The sequence below is a fragment of the Protomyctophum bolini genome, assembly GCF_963924005.1.
Source record: "Protomyctophum bolini genome assembly, chromosome: 2".
In the NCBI taxonomy this organism is placed as follows: Eukaryota; Metazoa; Chordata; class Actinopteri; order Myctophiformes; family Myctophidae; genus Protomyctophum; species Protomyctophum bolini.
In genome coordinates this window covers 9877929-9905604 of record NC_137863.1, presented here as the reverse complement: position 1 = coordinate 9905604, position 27676 = coordinate 9877929, and the positions used below count along the sequence as shown (strand labels likewise).

Sequence of the window (27676 nt, the reverse complement as noted above, 5' to 3'; positions counted from 1 at the left end):
CTAGTCTGTCCAATTGGTTGTTCTCTTGAGGTTTTTCAGGGTACGTTTGGTTCCAGAAGTTAAAGTCTCAACTGTGACACTATGGCAAAATTGCAACATTCCTAGTTTGATTCCGGCTGGAGCTCAGCCTTACACGTCTGTCTAAATAAAATAAAAAACTCTAAATTGTCTCACCCCCGTCCCCCCCGTCCCCTGACAAGAAACAACAAACAGAAAGCAGCTGCATGCCCCCTTTCCCCTTCCCTGGCTCATATATCTAATTATTTCTTTAATTTAAGAATACAGTCGACTGACAGGAAATGGGGAGAGAGAGAGAGATGGGGGAGTGACATGCAGCAAATGTCGTCGTGAATGGGATTCGAACCCCTTAGCCGCCTAGGTGCCCGGACCACTACGCCCGCCGTTTATATAGTGACCTTCAGGAAGTTGAAATGTTGTACATGTTTAACAATTACACTTCTTTTGCCGTTTTTGTCCCAATATTTTGGCAACTAATGCTGGGCTGCCATGTGAAAATGCAGCATAAGATGCTATAGGCACCAAACATTTTCATCTAAACTTTTGTTTTCAATTATTTCTTGGATCATGGAGGAACTCAATTTCCATTCGGACAGACACTGCCCTACTGCTCTTATCGTCTCTGCTGTCCTTTTCCCCGTCTGTCCTCATGTCTCTACTTGTGATGTCTTTTTAATGAGCTGGCCACTAGGTGGAGTGAGAGGTCAGCTCTCTGGCATCATTCATTCAGATGGGTTTTTATATTATGGCACTCTGTCCCGATGACCACTCAGGAGTCTTTACAGAACCAGTCAATCAATCAACTTGGTGACATGTACTCTGTCCACCACCGGCACCACTCAACAGTGATGCAGTCCCCCCCCCCCCCCCCCCAGGAGAACGGGAGGTTGAGAGAGCTGAGCTGCAGAAATTGACCATGGGAGAGAGGACAGTTGAAGAGAACTGTAATGTACTATTGGAAGGGAGGTTTCTTTTTTTTTCTTCTTTAAAAAAAATAATTTCTATCCCACAATTTTGCAACCATTCTTTTTCTCCAGTGTCGATTATCAAATGTAATCCTGGTCGCTACACTTCCTCTGCCATGTGTATGGGCACTGATGACGCGGAGGAGAGAACACAACCCCAGCACCCACAGCGGGGAATCGAACACAGGACCTTCTAGCTGTGAGGGAGACCACCGTGCCCACCTTTTCTTTCTTAAGTCTGTCGATCCATCCAGCCTGCAGTCTTTCATTTGTAAAACACTGTCCTTCACTAGAAATTGTCATGTTCCTAGATACAGTATATATATATATTTTTTTTTTATTCCAGCTTTTCTTTGATCTCTCCCTTAATTAATTTTCCATGTCCATCCACCACGCTTCTGTGGCTCTTGCCTTAAATCGGTCTGCAGCCTCCTGATTTTTGAGTAGACAGCTATGTCTGTCCCTGGCATACATATATATACTGTCAATGGCCCAACTTCGTGGAATGAACTCCAAAACTCTTTAAAACTGAGCTCCCTGCCATCAAACGGTCAGTTCAAAGGAATGCTCACCGTGATTGCTCCTGTTTCAATTGATTTATTTTACTGATGGTTGTTCTGTATAAAGTTCCTTTGTAATTTATCATGATTTATAATGTGGGCCTCAACTGTATTTCCGAGTATAAATAAAGGTGATGATGATGACTTCACACGGGTGTGATTTTTGACTCACTCTCCTCTTCACTTTGACAGTTATACAGACATTATGCATTATTCACTTTGATGAATGGAGCCGAGGAGTGTGCACGCCCTGCATAAGCATTTGCCAGGTGCATATTCAGTTTTAATTGTGTGCCCCACAAATACAACTGCTAATTACCGTGTACAGCTGCACACATGTTTGCATTTCTGCCAGCTCAGCAGGAGGCCACAGTCCCCAAAGACAAAAACCCTCACCTTGTTGGTCAGCAGGGGCTTGATTTCGGTTAGCTGTACGTCCTGCAGTTCTTCCATCGTCCTGTCTGTCAAATGTAGACTGCTCTGTCAACAGAGAGAGAGAAAAATACAACCGTTTAAGCTTAGCATCATCCAACTAAGCAAGAATACTGAACATTGATTGATATGGTTGATATGTTGTGGAATGCCCAGACACCATCCACTGGTTTCTTTCAAAAGTGGCCTAGAAAAACCATCTATCAGGACTGGAGACCACAAGGAGAGGTAAATGCAAATAAAATAACCATAGAAAGGAGGCGTCATTCTCTGCTGCCGTTTTCCTTTTTCTCCTAGTGCTCTATATTTGTTGATAACATGTATTATTGTGTTATTTTGTTATGCTGACGAGTTGAATACATAGGACCACAATGGAAAGAAGTCCAAAGGAGTTTTCGGGTTATCATTTATTAAGCCATAATGTCTGACTTTATCCTTGTGCCATTTACATTTCAATCGATGTTCATAATGGAAAGTTACGAACACTGGCTGGCAATTCAAAGTCTGTCAAATTGTCGATACATTCGGAGGAGGTGAGGCTGCTCATTCTCAAGAAAAGGATTACAGTATCTCTCCATTTTCCAATGTATGACACACAAACGCAGGAGCACACAACCGAAAGACAAAGGATCTGAGAGAAGGCCGTCTATATACATGCCAAATTAATATTTTAGGCACAATGGGCAGAATGTGGGTGATTAATTGACTTGACAGAGGCGCTGCCATCTCTCTGCTCCTCTGATCGGTCATGTCACATGTAGGTTGGCTGGAGGAAAGGTTGAAGGACATCCGCTCCTTCAGTTCTTACAGGGAGAGGTCACCCTTTCAATCAGTCTACACTGTTTTATGCATGCATAGACAAGCAAGCACACATGTGTGTGTGGCACACATACTCGCATGTGTGCCCCACACACACACACGAGAAAGCCAACTGGACTAGCACAGCGACGTCAGCCAATGGGAGAGTAAGCTGGACTAGTGGACTAGCTTGGACATTGATGACAGACTTGGCAGCTGGTTTTGTAAAGTGGCATAGCACATACCACTTGGAGGTCTCTGCCAGAAAGAGAAAGCTGCATCAACGGTGTAATATTATTATTGCGACCGTAGGTTGCATTGACAATGAAAACCTGCATCTCCCGTCAGTTAGTCATGCCTCCATTTATGGTCACGCCTCGTGACATCATGCCTCCATATATGGTCACGCCTCGTGACCATATATGGAGGCATGATGTCACGAGGCGTGACCATATATATATATATATATATATATATATATATATATATATATATATAACGCCTCCATATGGTCAGGCCTCGTGACATCCTGCCACCATATATGGTGACACCTCGTGACATCACGCCTCCATATGGTCAGGCCTCGTGACATCCTGCCACCATATATGGCTATCTCCATATATGAAGATCATGACGCTGACCTCATCTAACCCTGGATAACCATACATGCCTGGAGAAGACTGGATCATCACCCAGATCTGCATAATATTAGTCCGGCAGCCAACAGGCTTCTTTTGTTTAAAATGGGAAATTTGGTATATAGTAGGGGGGTTCAGAGTAAAAGCCACCATGTCTTTACGGCACCCCAGAGCTTCTATTTTGAAGGAATCTCGGCACCGATTGTGTTAACATCCTATATAGGGCAAAAATGTCAAACTTTAAGTAGCATGTGACATACTAGGGGGGTTTCATTATTCTGAATCCATTCCATGCATTCATTTTGCACAAAAAAACACGCCTTGGGCTAAAAACGGACATAGACGTCATGACAAATGTGATGAGGTCAGCACATTTTGGGCACATTCGGGCAAGTGGCTATGGCTGTTTTTTACCCCAAGGAGTGTTTTCTGTGCCACCCGTCCTTCCTGTACTTCCATAATGTTGATCGGACAAACCCTGTACACTCAAGATACGCTCCATATATGGCCAGTACAGAATTCATTCCATATGTTGATCCAGCAGTCTGCCGCCACCCAGGCGGATGCGTGCACAGCACTGCACAAAGCAGGGCAAGGTCGCTTCTTGCCCTCAGGGCGTCTTACTGGTTACATTATATAATATTAAACGCTGTTCCATAATATTAAACACATTTCCATCAACACAACCAGAAACACTGTTGTTGTTCATACGTATGTGTGTGTGTGTGTGTGTGTGTGGTTAGTAAGCACAGACAGTTTAATCACAGAACGATCTCATCAATAGTGTCGGTAAGAAGGAACACACTGCTGTGGATCGTTTAGAAGCACTCAGTGTGCTACAGTGACTATTATACAGTTAAGTGGTCCCTTCTCTTGCATCATTTAAAATCTTAGTGGGACTATCTGTAGTTACGGTTACAGCCTCAAGTCTGTACTAGATAATATCATATAGATGCACAGAGCAATGCGTCGATGATTGAAAGCGTCTGATTTTCAGCAGATCAGCCAGTCAGAGTACATGCACTCACAAGACAATGGTTAAGTCACACACACACACACACACACACACACCAACAACAACCTATGCTAGCCTGTCGGTGTGGAAGTTTTTCAGCGTGAGCAGAAAAGAACAGTTTGATTGAGCAGTTGAATTGCCTGGCAAGTGGCAACCACCATTAACACAACTTAGGACATCATTGTTATTGCCTCACGCATGCATTCGCTATCTTGCATTTAGTCAAAGCACCAGTTTCATTACTTGGCTTGTAAATATATACACTACTTATACTTACTACATAGGGTGTTAAAGTTTGATCTGCAAACTAAAATGCATTGGGAATCTAAGACGCTGATCGGTGTCATCTTGTATTAATTATCTAGTGAGAGTTGCCTTGCAATGACATCATTGAATTACATCATCAAATTATAAATAGCATCATCAGAATCTCTAACCTCTTGGTGAGTGTAAAGCACCAGACATACCCCCATGACATGAACCAAATTATTAATTTATACATATTGAAAGAAACAAAAGAGGTTGTTGTTCCAAGAATGAAGTGAGTATAGAGGAGACAACATGGGTGATTTTGCCCCAGCAGAGTTGATCTCTGGCATCTGTCATACAGATGCCCAGAACCCGTTCTCTGTTTGGGAGAATGGAACCATAAGCCCTTGTTTTAACAAGCTCATCCTGGGAGCCCTGCCTCATGCTGCCATGGCAATCCTCAGTGTCTATTACCTTTGCATACCAAGGTACAGACTCCATCAGGGGTCTACTCCATGTAGCTGGATGATTAGGGTGGCGTCAGCCCTGCTAGTGACACTGTTCTTCATCTGTGATGTAGTAGTGACAGCTCTTCTCAACCAAGATGACATGTACCTAGATATCTTGGCTGACGGCTGTGCCATCTTGGCCTGGCTGGTACATTTTGGCACCATGATAGTCCTCCAGAGGTCCATTCACAGGGGAACCAGAGGCCCTCTGACTGTATCACTGTTGGTTCTTCTCACCATTCCTAACTTTGTGATCAACCTGATGGCTTATTACCATAGTGAGGCATATCTAAGCAAAGAACCCCTCAAAATGGCACGAGTAATACTTGCCTCGGGTCGGACATTCCCTCTCACAGTTTACATCCTGGTATTTATGTTTCCCTGCATTGGTGACAGAAGGGCGACTGTGTCCATCAACACCGGTGACGGCACTGACCTCAGTCCAGGGGGTTCTAATCAGGATACAGGTGAGATGGTCGCTGAGGATGGTAGCGGCTGCGTCTCTGGGCTTCTGTACTTATGGCTGCATCCTCTCCTTCGGAGAGGGGAGTGCGGGGAGCTGAACAAAGAAAGTGACGTCTATCACCTCCCTCAGAAACTGCGCACTGCTGTCATCCAGCAACACTTCTACCACTGCTGGGAGGCCAGCCAGCAGGATGCAGCAGCCCGGTGCAGAAGGCAGGATAAATGGCAGAGCACAGAGTTAGAAATGGACAGCGAGGTAGTTTTGGCAAGGGTGCTGCACAAAGCCTTCGGGGGGAGGTACTACATCTTAGGCCTTCTGAAGCTTGTAGGCGACGTGCTGGGCTTTGCAGGTCCACTGCTTCTCAGCAACCTGATTGGTTTTATGGAGAATGAGGGCGCCCCTGTCAGCCAAGGCGCCTGGTGTGCCCTGGGACTCTTTGCCAGCACCCTACTTTCGGCCTTCCTCCAAAACATTTTCACCTTTCAAGTGTCCAAGGTGGTATTGTCCGCACGTGCTGCACTTGTGTCGGCCATTTATGGGAAAGCCCTGCGTGTCAGCAGAAGTGGATTGGCAGGTTTCACCCTTGGCGAGATGGTCAACTTCATAAGCACCGACACGGACAATGTGGTCAACTTCTTCAACAGATTCCATGAGCTGTGGAGTTTGCCCTTCCAGTTTTCCATAGCCCTCTATCTCTTATACCTGCAGGTAGGCGTGGCTTTCCTAGGAGGGCTCGGCGTGGCCTTGCTGCTTATACCACTCAACAAGATCCTCGCCTCCCGTATCGTTGACAACAACAAACAAATGCTCAGGTACAAGGACAGTCGCGTTAAGCTGATGGCAGAGGTCCTTTTTGGAATGCGCATAATAAAATTATACAACTGGGAAACTCATTTTACTCAGAAGGTTGCAGACTGTCGCAAACAAGAGCTGTCCCATCTCAAAGCCATCAAGTACCTGGATGCCGTGTGTGTCTACACCTGGGCTGCCCTGCCTGTAGTTATCTCCATCCTCACCATTGTCACATATGTGCTGCTGGGAGGCCAAATGACCGCAGCTAAGGTATTCACCACCCTGACTCTGGTGGGCATGTTGATCCTGCCACTCAACAATTTCCCCTGGGTCATCAACGGCATCCTGGAGGCCAAGGTGTCCCTGGAACGAATACAACGGTTCCTCAAGCTGGCCAACCAGGACCTCTGTGCATACTACAGTCCTGTGTGTCCAGAAGACCCTCAGACATCTGTCCTGCTGAGTCAGGGCTCTTTCTCGTGGCATGATTCTGATGGCACAGATCATAACACAGAGCAACATATAGAAATGGAGACTTGTGTCACTAAAGGGAGTCTGCGGCTACACAGTCTGAATCTCAACATCACCAAGGGCTCCCTTGTGGTTGTGGTGGGAAAGGTTGGCTGTGGGAAGAGCTCATTACTGGCAGCCATCACTGGGGAACTCAACAGGCTTGGTGGTATGGTGTACGTTGAGGAAAGAGAGGCCGGCTTTGGCCTGGCCTCTCAGGAGCCCTGGATCCAACATGCAACAGTACAGGACAACATCCTGTTTGGAAGAAACTACAACCCCACGTTTTATCAGACTGTGATTGAGGCCTGTGCACTCACAGATGACCTCAACGTTCTTCCAAAGGGAGACAAGACAGAAGTAGGTGAGAACGGTGTGACTCTGAGTGGAGGGCAAAAGGCTCGCTTGGCCTTGGCCAGAGCCGTTTATATGGATAAAGACATTTACCTCCTTGATGATCCCTTGGCAGCAGTTGACAATGATGTTGGCCATCACCTTATGCAGAAATGCATCATGGGAATACTCAGGAACAAGACCAGAATCCTTTGCACACACCGCATAGAGTTTGTGGACAAAGCTGAAATGGTGGTCCTTATGGATAACGGGACCATCATTAAAACGGGCACACCAGCAGAAGTCCTGCCAATGGTGGGGGAAGTGCCTACAAAGCACAGGAACGGCAGCAAGGCTAAAGAAAAAGACAGTACCGAGCAGGTGGAGGAGCTGGGTATGTCCAATGATCTGCTAGCAGAGGATGAATCTGACCTATCAGGGGAGGAGCAGAAGCATGTGGGCGGGTTAGCGTGGATGGTTTACCAGACCTACTGGGTGGCTGTGGGCAGAGTGCTGACCCTCTCCATTCTCATATCTCTGCTTCTCATGCAAGCCTCAAAGAACATGTCCGACTGGTGGCTGTCCAATTGGATCTCTGAGTTGAAGAACAACGGTTCCTCCTGGATTGATGGCTCCTCTACAGTGGCCTACAGCTCACCACACCCGCTGCCCATTTCACCTGGAGGGCCACTAGTGTGTCCATTGCCCTCTATGACAAGCTCTCCTGTAGCCATAATGAGCTCAGAGATATTCTATCTGACAGTGTACAGCTCCATCGCCATCGCCAACACTGTGTTCACTGCTGTCCGTGCTTTCCTCTTTGCTCACGGAGCCATGTGCGCTGCGACGGTAATTCATAACAGACTTTTGGACAAGGTCTTTAAGGCCACCATGACGTTCTTTGACACCAACCCGCTGGGGCGGGTTCTCAGCCGCTTCTCCTCAGACCTGTACACTATAGATGACAGCCTGCCGTTTGTGCTTAACATCCTGCTGGCCAACATCTTTAGCCTACTGGGAATGCTGGCTGTGATGACTTACAGCCTTCCCTGGATCCTGGTTGCTCTGCTCCCCCTGGGTCTGCTTTACTATCGTACACAGAACTTCTACAGACAGACCTCCCGGGAGCTGAAGCGTCTCTACAGCCTCACACTATCACCCATCTACTCCCACTTCTCTGAGACACTGAGTGGGTTGAGTACCATCCGGGCCAGTCGAAGCTCAGCCATGTTTGAGCAAGAGAATTTGAGGCGTCTAGAGCAGAACCAACGATGCCTGTTCCTTACCAATGCCGCCATGCAGTGGCTCGACATCCGCTTGCAGATGATTGGAGTCGCCGTGGTGACCGGCATCTCCATGATCGCAGTCATCCAGCACGACTCCATAGACCCAGGTCTGGTGGGTCTGTCTCTGTCCTATGCCTTGTCAATCACAGGCCTGCTGTCTGGCCTCATCTTCAGTTCCACGCAGACGGAGATGGATCTGGTTAGTGTGGAACGCATTGAGGAGTACTGCAGCAGCCTAGCCACAGAGCCACAGCACCAGAACCCACAGGTACCGCCATCATGGCCTCAGCAAGGCAGGCTGGAGTTCTGTGGAGTCGTGGTGGCCTACAGAGAGGCTCTGCCCAATGCCCTGGATGGTTTAAGCCTGGTGGTGCATCCGGGGGAGAAGGTGGGGATTGTAGGCCGTACAGGGTCTGGTAAATCCACACTATTCCTGGCTCTGTTTCGGATGGTGGAGCTGAACCAGGGACAGATTCTCCTGGATCACCTGGACATCAGCACTGTGGGCCTGGCTCAACTCAGGTCCAAGTTGGCAATTATACCTCAGGATCCCTTTCTGTTCAGCGGTAGCGTGAGGGAGAACTTGGACCCCAGAGGGCAGTACACAGACCAGAGCCTAATGGAAGTTTTGGATCAATGTCACCTCAGTCATGTGGTCGACAGGATGGGTGGTCTGGCTGCTGAGGTAGGAGAGAAGGGGAAGACATTCTCTGTGGGCCAGAGACAGTTGTTGTGTCTTGCCAGGGCTCTGCTGACCCAGGCCAATGTTCTATGCATTGATGAAGCCACAGCCAGTGTGGATCACAAGACTGATAAAATACTGCAGCAGACAATCAAGCAAAGGTTTCAAAACAAGACCGTTCTCACAATTGCTCACAGAATCAACACAATCATGGACTCTGACAGGGTGCTGGTGATGAGAGCTGGGAAGGTGGTGGAATTTGACACACCCTCTGCTCTGTACCAGATAAACAACTCTGTCTTTCACAGGCTAGTTGATGGAAGAGGAGAGTAACACAGTGGGAAGACATAAGGACATTTAGAAGCTTTCAAGTATTATTTATTTCACCAGTTTTTCAGTGAAGATGCTTGTACTTTTGACCTGTTCCACATTTTACATAGTTAAAGTGGATGTAAAGCAGTATGTAATAATTATATACTTAGTTTGTCACACCACAGAATAATGCTATTATTAACCAACCAGACACATTTGAATGATTCAAAATGATCAAAATTACATGCAGTTTTCTGTCTTCTCTCCACCTTAGACATTCGGGGCATGTCTGCTAAGGCTTGCTGTATTTCCACATTTCACAGGATGCACTTTGGCACACAGACAATGTGGAGGTGTTTATACAGTAGTTGTTTGGATAAGGGAATGCGTTAGGGCAGGGTTGCCCACACTCTTTTGATTTGAGAAGTACTTTTTAAAATGACCAGCTTAAGAAGATCAACCAAAACCAAAACAGTATTATATGATATAATAATTTATATCTCTGCTGGCGTTACATAAAAGAAACATACGTACTTATGCTTCATAACACGACGCATTATAAGACTGAGCTATATAACTCTCATTCTGTGCATTATTTGAAAGTCACTTGAAGTTGCACTATTCAGCAATTAGCAGTTGAAGTACGAGGACACTGCTTGCCTGTTTTGCTGATAAATGCATACAGTAGTATAGGGGAAACATTGCAGTTCCTATTTTGTGCATCTCATTTTCTAAAATAGCTACAAGCTTGTAGAATAGATTATATACTGGCTTGTCTGGCTATTATACTATTTTCGTACTAAACGATGCTGAAGTGGCTAATCGATTTGTTGAGAAATTCCCCTAATTTATTTGAAAAAGTAATCGATAATCAATAGTTGCAGCCCTTATTATTAAATGTCAAAGTTATTTACAAATTATTTTAACAGTCAATGTTTTATTGTATGAACAATCGAACACAACTACCGGTATTTACTTTTCTATTAAAGAAAGGTAACAAATGTTTTATCTTTTGACCATCAAATGCATCAATGTATAGCTTTTAGAAAGAAATCTGAATTGGAACAATCAGTGAAGAATATTCCAATCTGTGCATCCCTTATTAATCAATCATCAATGTCCCTTTTGTAGACCGAGCAACCAAAATGGAGGAACAGGCGAGACTAAGGAGTAAACCACCATACAACTTCCCTGCCCTCTATGCCAGTACACACTACACACTAATGCACATGTTCTTTGGAAAACACTGCACATCTATTTTGTTTTGTATATTTAAAGCGGAAATACAACACCACACTTTCTGTGGACACAGCTCCTTAAGCGCCAACCAACCAACGGGAGGTTCCTGTGACGGTGACGCATTCCAGGTTGGAGTCAGCAGGAAGAATCCTGCAACTCTTCCCGTTTGTAACTCCCTGAAGTGAACACGTGGTGGACACGCCACAGCTGCCGGCTGACGCGCCAAGCAAAAAAAAAGAAAAGAAAAAGTAGAGGGATCAGAGGTCACAGTATCAGGATAGCAGATGGGACATACAAAGCAACAATCCCACAAATGACATAAAACAATCAGTGGGGGGGGATGGGGCCCACGAAATCCCGCCAACAAATCCAGCTCAAGTGCACGGGGAGGGGGGGGGGGGGGGGGCACAGGGTAGTGACTAAATAATAATGTTTAGCCAAGTAAACTAGGCAAAAAAGAAAAAGAAATACTCTGCATGCTTGAGCAGATTGAGCATATTGGCCGGATCATTCTCAACAACTTCCCTCAGGCTGTCACAGAAAGTGGGACGGAGGCAAAGGCCAACTCTAATCGTAGCCTGCTAATTGAGGTGTTACCCCAACTGATGGCTCAACCCCACTGACCTCTTTACTACTGGCTTACCCAAGCACCTACTACATGAAAGTAGCGAAAACCTAATGTGGAAAACAAATGTCAAGACGACTCAAAAAGAAGGTCATTTATCCCCTGCAGGGAACATGCTCATTTCTGAGTATCAGGGCCTGACATTTCTTCTGAATGTAATTTAAAAAAAATCAGGCAAATGTGTCCGTTTAAAATGTAAAAGTTTTGAATGATCCCTTTCATTAATTTGCACAAATCATAGTTTATTTTTAATAAATAGGGAAAAAAAGAATGTAGTTCCTGGCTAGTAAATATGGTGTAATATTATCTCAGTCTAATGTGCGTTTATACCTCAACAACAATCACCCCCAGGCTTGTCGCTTTAGTTTCAACCTGAAACAAACACACGGTTCACACAAGGCTCTCATGTGTCTCAAGACACCCGTCCCCATATCAAATAACAACATGCTATAAAACCAGAACAGGCCACATTATTCTACACTACCATCACCATCCACCTCTGTTTCACACAGTCACTTTCACCATGCTACTGTACAACATGCACTGCCGTTGCCATAGCGACAAAGCCCATTGCCAATGTTTATTCTAACCCATTCTGACCTGAGATCAGATTCATACGAGGTTTCCACTATGGACACACACTGGTCTGATGAACCCATTCTGACCCGAGATCAGATTGTAAAAAATGTCAGTCGTTCTTCGATTTTTCAAAAATAGCAGACCTACAAGCTCGTAGCGCGCCACTCGGTGGCGCGCTATGAGCTTGTAGATCTGCTGTTTTTCAATAGCTAAAGCATAACATGATGCTAATACCAAAATGGGTTCCCGTTCAGAATGGGCTAAGCTAGTCTAGCCCCGAGGGACAAACAAGAGGCGGGGAGACGAGAACAGATAGAAATGAGAAGAAGGGGCAAGCATCAGTGGTGCTCAAATGATGCAGATTCTGTCTAGATTCGGCAATGAACCTGCGATTGCAGTGGGTGGGGATATCAGTAAAGAAATCCGTTTCTGTCCCAGATGACAGGAGATAAAACGTGATTGTTGTTGTCTGTGATTTGTGCAGTTTGCCCCATATTCATCCCATACCATTAGCATGGATGGAGATTATAGGGCAGATGGGGGTGGGGGTTGGGAAGATGGACTACAACAGCCGACAATGTGGAACGAGCACCTCTATTTTGGGTAGTAAACATGGCAGGCTTGGCTGGTACGGTGGATTGTTGTTGAAATTGCCTAATTTGAGGCACACTGATAGATAATGACACAGTAGTGCATCAACCATAATTATACAGGCAGCATCCCCAGTTTGAGGGTAGAGAGCACATAGGACATGTAACACAACGTTTCCAGCTATCAGTCTATCGAAGATAAATAGGGGAAAAAAATGCCTCGTTCAAATGCCACCATAATCTGTTTATTTATTTTAATAACTTTTTTTATTGAGTTTTTTTCCATGACCTAAAAAAAGGTAAAATTTAAACTTTTTGTGATTTTGTATTTTCTATCCCCATAGATTTCTCATCATATAGGGGCTTTTATGGAAATTGCTCTCAGGAACAGTTCAACTGATTTGGTCATATTTGTGATGTCATCAATGTCACCCTATATTCGTATAATTCCTCCCTCTCTTCAGTCTTCAGTTCCAAATGTGCATTTCCACTTTGTTTACAAAACGGTATTATGCGAGGAGGGACATGGACAATATGATATTAAATATTAAAAACGGTTTTATGTTCATGTTATAGCTGCTTTAAAATACAGGACATACAAAGACAAAAAAGGAACAATACAAAACATGAACTAAGTACAACATAAATTTACCCTCTCGCCCTGAGGGGAGAATTATAGCAATAGTACCGTAATAATATTGGACATTAAAAATATAAAGTAAGAAAAATATACAGGTCTCAGGTTCTGTGGAAACCATTCAAGGAGCCTCTGCAAATTTTATTTTCACAAAATGAAGAAATGACAGGTCTTTTAACCAGGATGTCGTGAGAGGGGGGGGGGGGGGATAGGGCTCTTCCATTGTAGAAATATGCACCGTCTAGCTATAAGAGATTAAAGAGAAGCGAATGCGACCAGATCTTTCTGGTACTTATTGAGTCTGCAGGAGACACACCAAAAATAGCGATCAATGGGTAGGGAGGGACTGAAGAACCAAGAACCGTATACAGGGTATCAAAGAAAGATGTCCAAAAAGGAAAAAGCTTTGTGCAGAGAGAAAAAGTGTGTGTGTGATCTGCAGGGGAATGACGACATCTAGTACAGGAGTCTGTTGTATCAGAGCATTCTGCTCAGCTTGGCCTTAGTATAGTGAATCCTGTGGACTACTTTGAATTGAATTTAACACATATGGGCACATGCACACGAGGAGTTAATTCTGTCTAGTGCCTCGCTCCACAAATCCTCCCCCAGCTCAACCCCAAGTTCTTTCCCATGTATACTGCAATCCAAAAATTGAGGATGTTTGGGAAGAAACAAGATAACTAATGAAGTATAGATTAGATTGAAGAAATGTTGTTCAAAGAGTCTGAAGGGGCCAATATAGTCTCTAAGATGTTTTTACTGGGTAGAATAAGATGTTAGGAACGGATGTAAAGTGGGTGCTGTCAAAGTTATGCAAGTTATGCAACCTAAACAGACAAAAAATTGTTATATCATAGGTAGTACCAAGCTCTTCTCCTTCCACTTGCTGTAGGTCTAAGGCCGAGGGTAAAAACAAATGTTTGTTACAAATCAGTTTTCCACCGCTATGGTACTTGTAGACAAACGCACTGACAGAAAATCATGATCATGTCATATAAATTCAAATTTCCCTACAAAGCATGTTTGGAGCGTCAACTGCAAAATGCTAAATATCACACTGTTTGGCAGTGCTCGCCACCACAATAGAGTGGCAATGGATGAGAGGCTATGCTGGAATTAACAACACCGTGTGACATGCGGCCAGGGTCAGCCTTCACAACAGCCTCCTGTCTGTAGCAACTTAAACCTACACTGTGTGGTGTTGAGCTAGAATAGAACACAAGAAACCGACTCGTGTAAGAAGTTAATTTGTGATTTTGTGTTTTTGTGTTTCTCTGTGAGAAATGCACAGGTTGCTCAGCTGTTCTCTAATAAGCCTTGTTAACACACCCACTGCGTCATTAAAATGTAGTCATAGGCTACTGTACTCTAAACAAGTAAATATTTTAGTTACACTTGTTGGTTGGTGCAGAAACAAAAAATGTAGGGGTTACTAGTGAAATGTATATTTGAAATGCAATGTGATGCAGAGAGGGAGAGGAGAGCAGGGGACGAGAGATGGACAGAAAATGTAGTAGCCTACAGTTTTAATAATAAATATATTAAAGATCAGTAGAACTAGGTGCGTTAGGTATGAAGTCTACCGTATGCATTTCCTACAGTACATGTCTCCGACTGTACATTCTATGCACTATTCTGTGTAAAGTAAAAGTACAGTATCCACATTTTTCCCCACCAAGGTACTGGGGCTCATTTCGTGTGTGCGCGCTTTGCTTCTTTCAGGCAGTGTTGCCATGTCTGCTTATTATAAGCAACCTTTGACTTGTTGAGTGGTGCTGTGTGTGTGGGTGGGTGGCTGGCTGGGTGGGTGGGTGGGTGTGTGAGCACGAAAACAGCATGGTTGTTTTTGACCACGTGTGTGCAACCTAACACACACACACACACACACACACAAACACACATGCACATATTAACTGTATATATGGTGATTTCGGGTGTGCCAGTAGAGTACAGTTACAGTACAGTAGAGGGTACAGTAGAGGGACCCCCACACGGTAACTGTCATTTCTCAACCGTTTCGGACACGGGGCGGCTCGCCGGAATCGGGCCGGAACCCTGGGTGCGTTTCTGTGGGTCTGGAACCCCCCCCCCCCCACACACACGGAGTTGCACCACTCACTTCACACGGGTGTGATTTATTTTCCTGTAAAGTCACGTGTAAATAAATTGGTAGTTGCTGGTTGATTTTCATTTGGGCTTGATTCTAAAGTGTACAGTAGATGCTTATTTGGGCTTGCTTCCTAATGTTGTTTAAACCAGTGGTTCCCACATTTCTTCACGTCAAGGAACCGCAGATTGTAATTGTCCAGACATGGCAGACATCAATCTGAAAATAGTTTATGCCTTTATTAAAATGTTAAAAAGATATTCAAAATATTTCGATTTATTCTAAATGTGTTTTTAAATAACAGATGTACACAACCTCACAATGTGTCGCTGTGAGCATGTAGATCAGCTATTTTCATTTGTGCTTGTTTTCATAGACCTGGCCACTCCGTTTCTCTTGCAAAACTGGCAACACGGCAAGAGAAAGAGGAACTCATGCACACACAAACGCACAAGACTTACAGGAAAAAGATGGATACACGAGGGACAAAGATGCATAAAGTTCCTAATAATATGTGTAGATAGGAAGTAGTAGTACTAAAGAACAAGACAGAACAGAGAGATCTGGAATAATTGAGACATTCACGGCAGTATTAATTTACTCACTGGTCTGGTGTTGCCTTCAAATGATGTATTCACGTTTAAGCCCCGACTCTTTTTTATACGTCGTCATACAAGCTCACACCGCATCACCATAGAGCAGTGCGTAGCAAGGTTTGGTGCATGACCACTGTGGCGAAGTATAACCCATTCTGACCTGAGATCAGATTCATACGAGGTTTCCACTGGAAAAAATGTCAGTCGCTCTTCGATTTTTCAAAAATAGCAGACCTACAAGCTCGTAGCGCGCCACTCGGTGGCGCGCTATGAGCTTGTAGATCTGCTGTTTTTCAATAGCTAAAGCACGACATGATGCTAACACCAAAATGGGTTCCCGTTCAGAATGGGATAAATGAAGGTTGCCAGCGGAGAGGCAATGGGGACTGGGTGGGAAGGGAGGATTGTTGCCTATAAAGGAGGCAGGCACTCTGTTGAGAGGGAGAGAGAGAACAGAGCGCAACACTCTCACAGCCTTCAATAAAAACCCAAAATCAATATGCCTGCAATATTGCAGCATTTCTTTTAGTATCATCATGGCATTGAAAATTATATCATATATTTCTCAAGGTGTTGTAGTGAAGTTAGAAATTCCAGTATCATGACAAAGTGTTTAAGGAAATCTAGTGAGGTGATAATGGGCACTTTGGGCAAGGCCTACATATGGTTGCATCATGATCCAGAGGAATCCAGGTACAGTCCTTTTGATTGTATATGGTTCAAGAGTTATGGGCCAAAACACATTAGCCTGTTATAGCACCACCAAGTCCACCATGAGGCCGGCCCATTCAAAGAATTTGGGATGGATGTTCTTCCTGAGCCTACTGGAAGGACACACAAACATAATAATAAAGATAATCCCCACCTCCAGCCGTTCTGGCCAGCCACTACTTTAATTTTTGCAGCATGTGTTTTTGTTTATACAGGGGAAAAAATAAAACCTTGAGCGAACCACATTTGTTGGGTCAAAGTGACCGAACATGGGAGACAATATGGGTTAGAAGTACTAAGCTCTGTTCTTCGGCAAGAACTGAATAGCTCATTAGCTGTTGCCTTTCACGGACATGACAGCCCTCCCCAACGGCAAGAACATCTAATAGCAGCTGTTAACAGTACACTACTCATGGTCGTGTACGCTAGGACCTGCCTATAATTTGCTGTGACTAATTTTCATAGCATATGTAAATGAAGGACTTAAAATCCTTGGGAAGATGTGTACATGGCATGGCATGCTGTATTACTCAGACATTTCCTCACAGACATTGTCCAATGCCTAACAGGGACAAAGTTGTCCAGCAGCAGAGAGACAGACAGGCCCGAGCATGCTTGGTCACGGGAAGTCATCACCCACGCAAACACACAGCATATGCTGAACTAAAGGGAGCCATGTAGCTCCCATGTGAGCACTGCAGCAGGCCCTGCATGTTCAATGAGGATATCCACACCACGCCCGCCCGCCCGCCTGCCTGTCTGCCTGCGTCTATCCACCACAATGTCTGGGAAGGCTGTGATGATGGAGGACACAGACTCAGATCAGCCTTGACCCCCACCACTCCACCACACCCCTTTAATCCAGATCTCCATGGCAACAGTGACATTTAAGCATCCTGCTCATCATCACCATGGTGACTTCTGCATCAAGACAATGATGAGCAGGGAAAGGCCCCTGGTGAAATGTCACTGTCGTGACCTCATTTTGACCTGACGGCATATATCTGACTCAGCCATCAACAGTACAGGCTAAGGAAGAGTACCTTTCACATTTGAACCGATACGGTACCTGGAATTCATTACGGTACCAAAAGCAGCACCTTTTCCTGTACTTTGTTTATTTTTGCAGCTTTTGGGGTATTTGACACCATAATAGGTTACTTATAAGGCCATGTTTTTTAGTTCTCAACATCATCCTGAACGTGATTCCATGTTGAATGGTTTGTCGGAATTAGACTACCTTTACTTTTTTGATAAGATACTGAAAAAGGTAATAATTGTGCAGATATTTTCCATCTGGTTCGCTGTCTTTCTATCACTCATTTGGTACAGTTAACTGGTATTCGGTAGTACAGACATTAGTCGATCGGTACTGGTAAAATACAACGTTCGAAAAACCAATAAATATCCTTTATCAAAACAAAAACAACATTCGGTACATCTCTCTCAATTTGATGAGTTTTGTTTCCTTCATGTGATATTTAGAAGGTTTTGAGTGTCTAGGAACACATTGACCTAGAATGCACTGCTAAGACTCTCTGGGAACAGCCAGTGTTCACCATCATAGATTCATAAAGTCTCTACAAATTTCCTCTTTTCCAAATCTAGTCTCCTCCGTCTCTATTATTGTCTCCAGCAGCCGAAGGCATGGGGAGAGTATGTTTTGCACTCAGTCCGCGAGCGTGCGTGTGTGCGCCCGATTACATTACAGGTAATCTCCGGCACAGTTGGCCCGGTCGATGCCAAACTGCACACACACTCCCTAGATGCCAACGACGAACCTCTGCCCCAAATCTTCCACAACAGCCTGTTATAGCACCACCATGAGGCCGATCAATCTTCTTTCTCTGCACTCAACGAAGGCGATGCAAGAAAGATGTACTGTGGCGACATGGACTAGGGTTACGCTTGCATGCGGGCCCTTTGTCTAAGACAAATTTCTTCCTCGGGAGACTAATAAAGTATATCTATCTCTATCATTGCAAAACACATTTCTTTATAAATTACTCACACATTTTCATCTCTAGTCATGTGATCAACACAGACCTGTCCGCTTAAGCAATATTACACGAGAGGGTGTGGGTCAACGTGATTATTGCCACGACAGGGATGCGGTCAGGAACGAGACGAAGTCGAGTTCCGCAAGCATCACTGAATGTTTGTGCAAAATTTCAAATCAGCCTGACAGCCTCATGGTGGCGCTATAACAGGCTAATTAATTTTCTTACCTAAAACTGTGGACAACTTTGTAGGCACACTCCCTACAGGCCAAGGAAATACCTTTGCCCTGCATTTTCATGCCCCACATCTGCCGGTTATAGCGCATCATGAGGCTGATTTTGGCAAAACACATTTCTGTAGATTACTCGTACACATTTTATCCATAGATCACGCAAATCGGTATACAGTACACCATCTCCATATATGTGATCAACGCATATCTGTCTGTGCAGTTTGCAGGATTGGACCATTTTGAACAAAATGCGTCAAATCTGGAACACAGCATGCGATTTCCATGAAATGATCACACCATCTCTAAAGTCATGTGATCAATATGGACCTTTCCACTTCCCCATATTCCATCCCCAATCGCTAAGATTGCCTTCCAAAGTTTGCAGGATTTGTCCATTTCCAACAAAATGCCTCAAATCATTAACACAGTGTGCGATTTCCATTAAATGATGCACACATTCCCACTATGCCTTACAAACTTTGTAGGTGTGGTCCATTTGGCCTCAAATCATTAACACAGCGTGTGATTTCTGTGCACACCAGGCAGAGGACGAAATGCAACTTAAATATTTACACCTATAACTGCACCGATCGGTGTACAACTTTGTATGTGCACTACTACACATTAATACATTACGTCTTACATATTTAATTTATTTTTATACAAACCACCAGATGACAGATTATTACTCCTACACATTTTGTCCAAACATCACAAACGCTATTATCTTGGTGGAGACCTGTGCAGAGGGGCACTTCTAGTTTTTATTGCCATGTTATACAACCACCAGACGACAGATGATTGCAAAAATAAGAGTTTATAAATAAGTACTCCCAACATCACAAACGCTATTATCCTGTCCTGTGCCCAGAGGGGAACTTTTTCTAGTTCTTCCTCTTCCACATCAACACTTTATATTTCTCTTGATCAAAGTAAAACGTAATCTGCTCCCATTTGGAAGAGTTGCATCATACGCCGGTCTGCTCAGGGGCAGGGCCCAAAATATTTTAATGAGAGTTCAAAGCAAGGCTCATCTATGCTCGTCTGGGACCTGAATCTTATCACTCAGCCAGGCATCCAAAACACAAACAGAAATAGGTCAGGCAAATTGCATCTACAGAGGTGAACCAACATTCAAACAAAACAAAACAGAATCGCAGATCCACACCAGGCCAGGTTGCCTACCGTTATAGTGCCAATCATACGGTTGATTTGAGAAATAAATTTGGCTGCGGTTCTTCAATGTCATACTGGGAGTGTGCGTGCAAAGTTTCATGCCAATCGAACGGCCTTCTCCTGCAAACTTTGAAAAGCAATCGTAGCCAATCGGAATGGAATCTGAAACATCTGACGGTTACACCTTGTATATACAAAGATATAGCGTGTACCGATTTGCGTGAGGTTGGACCAAGTCTGTAGGAGTAGTAGCAAAGAATTGTTTTGCAAAACGTCATGGTGGTGCTAACCGGCTGATTTGAAAGGAGGTTCTGGTGGTGATGCCCAAGATTAGCTATTCACAGACAGACAGACGTCTGTCTCAAAGGAGCGAAAACATGATCCCTCAGGGCAGGGATAAAAATACCCATTGTTATTAAACGTAATTACCAGGAGTCTGTAAGCAAGTCCAGCCCACCGAAAGCTACATTCCTACAATTTCCTAGAAGTTTCTCTGTTTGGTGTTTACAAGCCAAGACACCATTTACAGTGCCCAGTCAGTAGCAGTCAGAGGCAGTAATCTGTGCCTGTGTAAAACCCAACAAATTCAGATTATTGCTCTAACCCGGGCCGTTTGGTAAGAGAATTAGAGGAGGCAAATCTCCTGGCTTGGCATGTTCACCTCCCCCCCTTCCGGTCACAACCACCGGCCAGGAAAGTCAAGACCACATTTATTCAGAGACAGATGGATACAAACAAGACTGGCATAAACATGACCATATAAAGCATATACTTTTAACCCAGTCCGAGCGGGAACCCCTTTTGGTGTTAGCGTTACGTTATGCTTTAGCTATTGAAAAATAGCAGATCTACAAGCTCATAGGGAACCCACCGAGTGGCGCGCTACGAGCTTGTAGGTCTTCCATTTTTGAAGAATTTAAGAACGACTGACATAGAAACATAGCTTTTTCAGAAAACTGTCAGGATGTAGAAGACATTTTTTTAATCTGATCTCAGGTCAGAATGGGTTAAATTATCGTCTGTTCAGAAGAATCCACTGACGTGATATAGAACCGACAACATCGTGCATTGATGGACACATGAGCAAGAAATGAGCGCCACACACACACACACTACCCTCCCTGTGCTCCCAGTCTACTTAATTAAAGGTAGGACAAAGTGTTCCCTTGAGGCACCATCATCATGATCGTCGCTGCTCATATAGCTCCTCTCATGATCCCTTTTCATCTTCTGAGAAACAAGGACATCAGCGATCATGACAAAATCCATTTTGCCTACTGATATATACCCATTACCCAATACATCCTGACTTGGCCCAGGTCTACATCCGGAGTACAATGCTCTACTTAAAGTAGGCTGACGCTAATCCTGCGGGGATAATGCATATCAAAACACATAATGCAAAGATATGAACAGTATGGGCACCGATGCACGGCTCGTATGCAAGACACCAACTCAGAGTAGCTATTTCAAGCCTGGTATTAATAAGAACACCCCCACCACCACCACCTCTTTTTGTGACCCTCTTCTTGGATCCCTCCATGAATAAAAGGACTATACGCATGTTGTTGTACTGACCTGTACTAGGCCTAATCCTGTACGGTTGTTGGAACAACAAATGAATAATTCTGAGCCTTGGAGCAAAATACAAGTAATAAAACACAACACAGTTCAGGTCAAGCTTGGATGCTGGATGAATATTACGTACAGGCAGCGGATGAAAGCCAGATAGGAATGAATGAATTATGCACACACACACACACACACACACACACACACGCTCATGGGACATGTGACGGGTAATAAAACCCTGACCTTGAGCGGTTCACGTCAGTTTCTGCCCCTTCTCCTAGTCCGTTTCTGCCCCTTCTCCTAGTCAGTTTCTGCCCCTTCTCCTAGTCAGTTTCTGCCCCTTCTCCTAGTCTGTTTCTGCCCCTTCTCCTAGTCAGTTTCTCGGCCTGCATGTTACTTGCACATTGTACATAGATGGACAAGTGAAAAAGACATGACATTTTGATATCTGTGTGTGTGTGTGTGTGTGTGTGTGTGTATTTTGCTTTTGGCAATTTGACACTGCTGCTAAAGCTACATGACCGTCTGCTGCTCTTGCACATTTTGACACTGCTGCTAAAGATATCATACCTATTTTACCTTTATCATACACTGCCGTTCTACTCGTACTTTATTTCCATTTAGTCCATTGTTGAGCCCCTCCTAATGTTCAGCTTTTAGTGTGTGAAAAACACAAACTTTGTGTAACACAAACATTGAAGACGAAGGTGAGGACGCACATTTTTATTGGCCGGCCCGGAATGAGATGTATGATGATGTACGATGAGAAGAGCACCCCTCACTTCACATGTGTGTGATTGTTTTTTTTACTGCTGAAGATGTTCCACCAATATTTTGACAAAGTTTTAGTCTTGTGTGAGTACCTTGAAAACAGTTATTCAAGCTCTCCATCCATCATTGTAGTAGCTCTGCACAATGATTTTATTTCGTTTTTCAATAGCTCTATATATTCTGATGGAAATTGCTATAAAGTATTTCTTAAATAACAACGGTCTCCTTGTCTCTCCAACTCTTTAACCCATTTTGGGCAGGAACCCCTTTTGGTGTTAGCATTATGTTATCCGTTAGCTATTGAAAAATAGCAGATCTACAAGCTCATGGCGCGCCACTCTACGAGCTTGTAGGTCTGCTATTTTTGAAAAATCGAAGAACGACTGACATAGAAACAGCTTTTTCAGAAAACTGTCAGGATGTAGAAGACATTTTTAGAATCTGATCTCAGGTCAAAATGAGTTAATAAACAGAAAATACATAAGCAAATTTCAGCCAATCAGGAGAAAGTACACATTTATCATCTTCAATTGTACTGTGTTCCAGTTCTAATCTTGTCTGCTCACTTCTTTGTGTCACCACTTCCAATCCAATGTCACTTTATCCTGTCACAGGATGACTCACTTATCACTTTCTTATCGCGACCTGAAAAGGCATTTCCTGGAGAGACAGGGACCGGCCAAACACTATAATAATGATTGCTATCAGAATATAGAGCTTTAACTTTTAACAAATACATTTATTGTCTGTGAGCAAAAAAGGGAGACCCATCCACCACTCCCCTAAAGGGACTCTGGCACGTTCAGACTCAAACAAACCCCCAAAAGGTGTGCTGCAATTCACTCAAATCACCAATATGCACATTACAAGCTCACAAATGGGAAGCATACAGTATCAATATCATGCACATAAGCACTCCCTTCTGCTGCATGGCTACTTACTGTACTGCAAGACCAATTTAGACATAACATAAGACGCCGTCATTACTCTCTGAGGGCTTTTATAGAATTGCATTAATCCTAGCCCGGCCACTTTATCTGCTAATGGTCTTATGAGATTAAAAAAAAGCATCTGGTCATACTGATTTATAGCCTACTATCCATTGGCATCATCGGCATGCTTCACCTTGTATCTCTGCCTTACACACGTACATGATACATACAGTAGCACAGCACACACACACAGGTCAACATAATTCGCAGTGATTTCCAGGATAACGTCATGCTACATTTACTGCACTGATGCATGGCCTGCAGAACAACCCACAGCCATTAACCGTCTTTCATAAAGTAATGTTTCAGTCCAGCAACCTGGAAACTCAATTTAACCATTACATCAAACAGGAAAACTAAAGTAGCAGCTATGAATCATACAGTATGTGTGATGCGTCCTCTGGAGTGTATTTGTGGGGCCAGGTTGTATGAGAGTATGTGAGCTATGATTAGTACTGAATGTCGTTACTCATTGCCATGTTTTTCCATCAATAGAACATCCATGGCCTCAGTCAACTAGCCTCTATTTTGGTCTTCTTCATGCATAAATTATGGAGGTCCATGCATGCACTAAGCTGCATAGCAATTTTAAGGTGATGACGACGCATTGCTACAGGCACAGGCGCTTCAAAAAACACCTTGGCAAAACAACATGGTGCACCTGTGGAGCAGGTTAGGCTTAGGGGACACATTTTTTAATCAAGCAGACATTAAGTCACTAGTCTAATAAACTTTTGTCTGCATTTGCCCCCCAGTTCCTACCAAAGTCAAAACCGTGTGACTCTGCTCCTTCACCGCCTTGCACTGAAAAGGTGAGACCGTTTAAACTTTTATGCATCTCTAAGAACTCTAAAAACCTTCTAGAATATGTGACATGTCATGCAGCGAGTGCGAGTTTGTTAAATATCATTAGATTATTGCAAATGCTGCTTGTGTCGATTGCTTGCCTTGTGTTCTCTCCCCAATCTGAGTGACAGATTTAATTCACAGTAGGCTTTAGCACAGATCCATGGCTTTTAACACTGCAGGCAGCGATATACAGTACTGTGTAGACACTCATAACTACTCCTCTGCTTCCAAATAATCCCTGTTAAGTGAAAGCTGCATCTGATAGTGATGATTAAAGGGGAACTTTGTCTACATCCTATCACTATTGTGAGGAAGAAAATATTAATATTCAATTAATATTTAAATTATCTGATTTGAAAGCTAGTGGTGGAAAATCACCACAATGTAGGCATTTGGCAGACGCTCTTAATCCAGAGCGATTTACAGTATATGCAAGAACAAAAACATGGCAATACATCCAAATCGTCATCATGTAATATGTATCATACGTAAGCTAAGAACCTAACAGTAAAATATAGCCTACGTAAAATATAACTCATTGTCGTTTTAGCTCTTTCTTGGCAAACAGTAAATTAATCTGGATGGTGGAAGCTACATGGCAATGCATCATGGATAAATCAATACAAACAGACACACAGGTTTCACATCACATGAATTCTGTAGGCAGATGAATCAAAATAATCCAACAATAATATACTACTAAAGAGCGGACAACAGACGGATAAATCTGGGGTGGTCTACAAGATGGGGTCAGAGAGAGGTGTGAAGCCAGATAAATTATTTGCTGTTGACCGGGCTTCCCTCGGTACAATCTGGCTATAAATCCGGTAGCCTGGCTCAGCCTGTCTGCCATGCGCTCTGCACCCTAATAGACTACCTGGCTGCCACTGCTCCGCTGGGGTTGTGTTGCCTACCCAACCGTCTACAGGGATTTCCTCGCTGCCACATTCACTCGTGCAGATAGTGTAAGTAGAGGAGGAAGGAGGAGGGGCGAGAACAAGAGAGAAACAATTATGAGAGACAAAATAAATGGCGTGTGGGGACTGTGGATCATAGTTATAAAGGATAGAGGGTGGACCGGTACCGACAGCCCCACCCCCTGCTATTAATTTTAATGCAAGTTGCTCAGTGGCATTTTGAAGCACTGCTTCAGCATTTCTTCGAGTTTGGACACCAAAATTAGTGTCCAAAAATGCGGCAGTGCTTAAACAAGTGCTCAATGTTATACACGCCAGTTGCACAGGGTTTACTCGTGCTAAATGCACGGGCCCGCCTGCAGTACCAGCTTTGACCAGTAGGGCCCAGCGCTTCAACGTTGGTCAGTTGTTCTGGAGGCTTGGTGTTTATCCTGGAAGTGAGCTCTCTGATGTAGATGTATGGGACAACACAGAGCGCCATGCTGTGGCCTCCTGGCCCAGCGATAGATGAGGAAGGCCAGCTGTGCACTGTGCAGCCATGCAGCCATCAGTCAGAGAACTATCTCATACTCTACTCGCACACTTACTTACACCACCAAGCTGGACAACTTCAAAACATAGAATACATTTAAATTATAGGGACATGAAAACCCTTAAGATACAGGTATTTCTACTACCTTGACTTTAACCCATTCTGACCTGAGATCAGATTCTAAAAAATGTCTTCTACTTCCTGACAGTTTTCTGAAAAAGCTATGTTTCCATGTCAGTGGTTCTTAGATTTTTCAATGGCTAAACTAAAGCATACACCAAAAGGGGTTCCCGCCCAGAATGGAAAATAACGCATAGATGTAGATGACACTGTATAATGGTTACTCGTTAATAATAGATCAAAGGTGTGTTGCAGAATGTTAGCACATGAAGCAGTAGCAAAGCTGCCTGTTGCCCAGCAGAAAGAGCTCCTCTGTTCATATACTTATCCCAGAGGGATGCGCTGGCAGTCACAATGACTGATTAACGACAACTCAATTTCCCAGAGAGAGGCCGAGCTGAGCCCTCCACCTCATTACAGCATTGAAGCCTTCCCTCCCAACTCCTCTTCTCAGAGGTCGGCCATGTCCTTGGCAACCATGGCACGCCACCAGCCCCAGTGGCGCCATGGAGATCGAGTAACTTTATCACTTTGCATAAAGCCATTCTCTGGTCATCATGACTACTCCAACTAATTGGAATGCACCAAGTCGAGTCAACATAGCTGTACTTGGCATTTAACAGACATAATACTGAAAACATACTGTTTCTATGAAGATTAGGGGAAACAGAGATATACCCTTTAGGCTAGGTCTAGTTGATACCACTGTCAAGAGGTGATTCATATGAGTCGGGTGATTGTTGACCTCCAATTTGAATGAGAACGCCAGGAACAAGGTCCTTCTTTGATTCCTGTGCAAAAAGGGAGAAGCTAATAACATCACACCCACGTGACCCACCAAACTTGTCAACATGAATAAAGGCCTTGATTTGTGTGCAAAACAGTCCATACACAGGTTTATCTTAATGCTGAATGCCACTCGTTCATATACTGATTGAAACGCATTCAACACCACAAAATGTGCAACAAGCCCAACTCTAGCATCGGAGACCACAGGCTTTTCGTTTTCACAGGAAAAAGGAAAGCCTGGGCAAACAAGCCACATTTCCTGGACTAGGAGTGGGAGTGAACTACAATGCAGACAACCACCACCGTGATACCAGCAGCAACCGCCCCTCTAGACCAGAAATCACGATGGCTGGGCCAGGCTAGCCTAACTATCACAACTGTGTCACTAGTCAAGAAGAACAGATGTACAAACTGACAACACAGCTAGTAGATCTGGTGTTTTTGTAAAGTGAATTATGTGATGGATATGGACAGAACTTTAAAAGTTTTGTAAATGTGTAAATGAGTAGTTTTCCAAAGTTTAAACAGTGATGTCCTGAAATTAGATAATATATAGCAGGGTATTATAGGATATTATAAAGAACTATATACCGTTTTACTGAAAGATTGCTCACAGTTGTTGAGGTTAAAAATAAAAAAGTTGTTTGATGAAGATGGAATGAAGGATACCTATTACCAAACAAGCTATCTGATATATCGATTAAAGGTCCACTTCACCCCTTTTGCAACCAGATCTTATTTGAATGATGTTTGGGAGACAAGAAACACTTTCCTGGGGGTTTTATGTGGGTAATTTGTGTCCAAGGACTGAGTCCATGATGTCATGGACACTGGGCTCACTTCCTTCCTGGACTTCTCATAATGCTTTGGTCCACTGCTCCTCCTTGTGAATAGGGGAGAGCTGTCTTACTGAGACAACATGTAGTCCTGGAAGTAAGTGAGCCCAGTGTCCATGACATGTTGAAGACCATGGACACTTTGAAATACTGAAATATCAAAAGAAAACTAAAACAAAACACACTTTACCCAGATAAAAACCCCAGGAAAGTGTTTGTCTCCCAAACATCATTAAA

The 27676-nt window shown here is 43.9% G+C and overlaps 1 protein-coding gene across 1 annotated transcript; it reads left to right on the top strand.

Moving 5' to 3' along the window:
- Window positions 1-4987: 4987 nt before the first annotated feature.
- On the top strand, window positions 4988-9586 carry LOC308326625 (ATP-binding cassette sub-family C member 10-like; the record flags this gene model as incomplete). The annotated part of the gene is made up of 1 exon (XM_080779590.1): window positions 4988-9586. One exon carries the CDS (start codon window positions 4988-4990, stop codon window positions 9584-9586), a length of 4599 nt encoding a protein of 1532 aa, XP_080635716.1.
- Between the last annotated feature and the right edge of the window lie 18090 nt (window positions 9587-27676).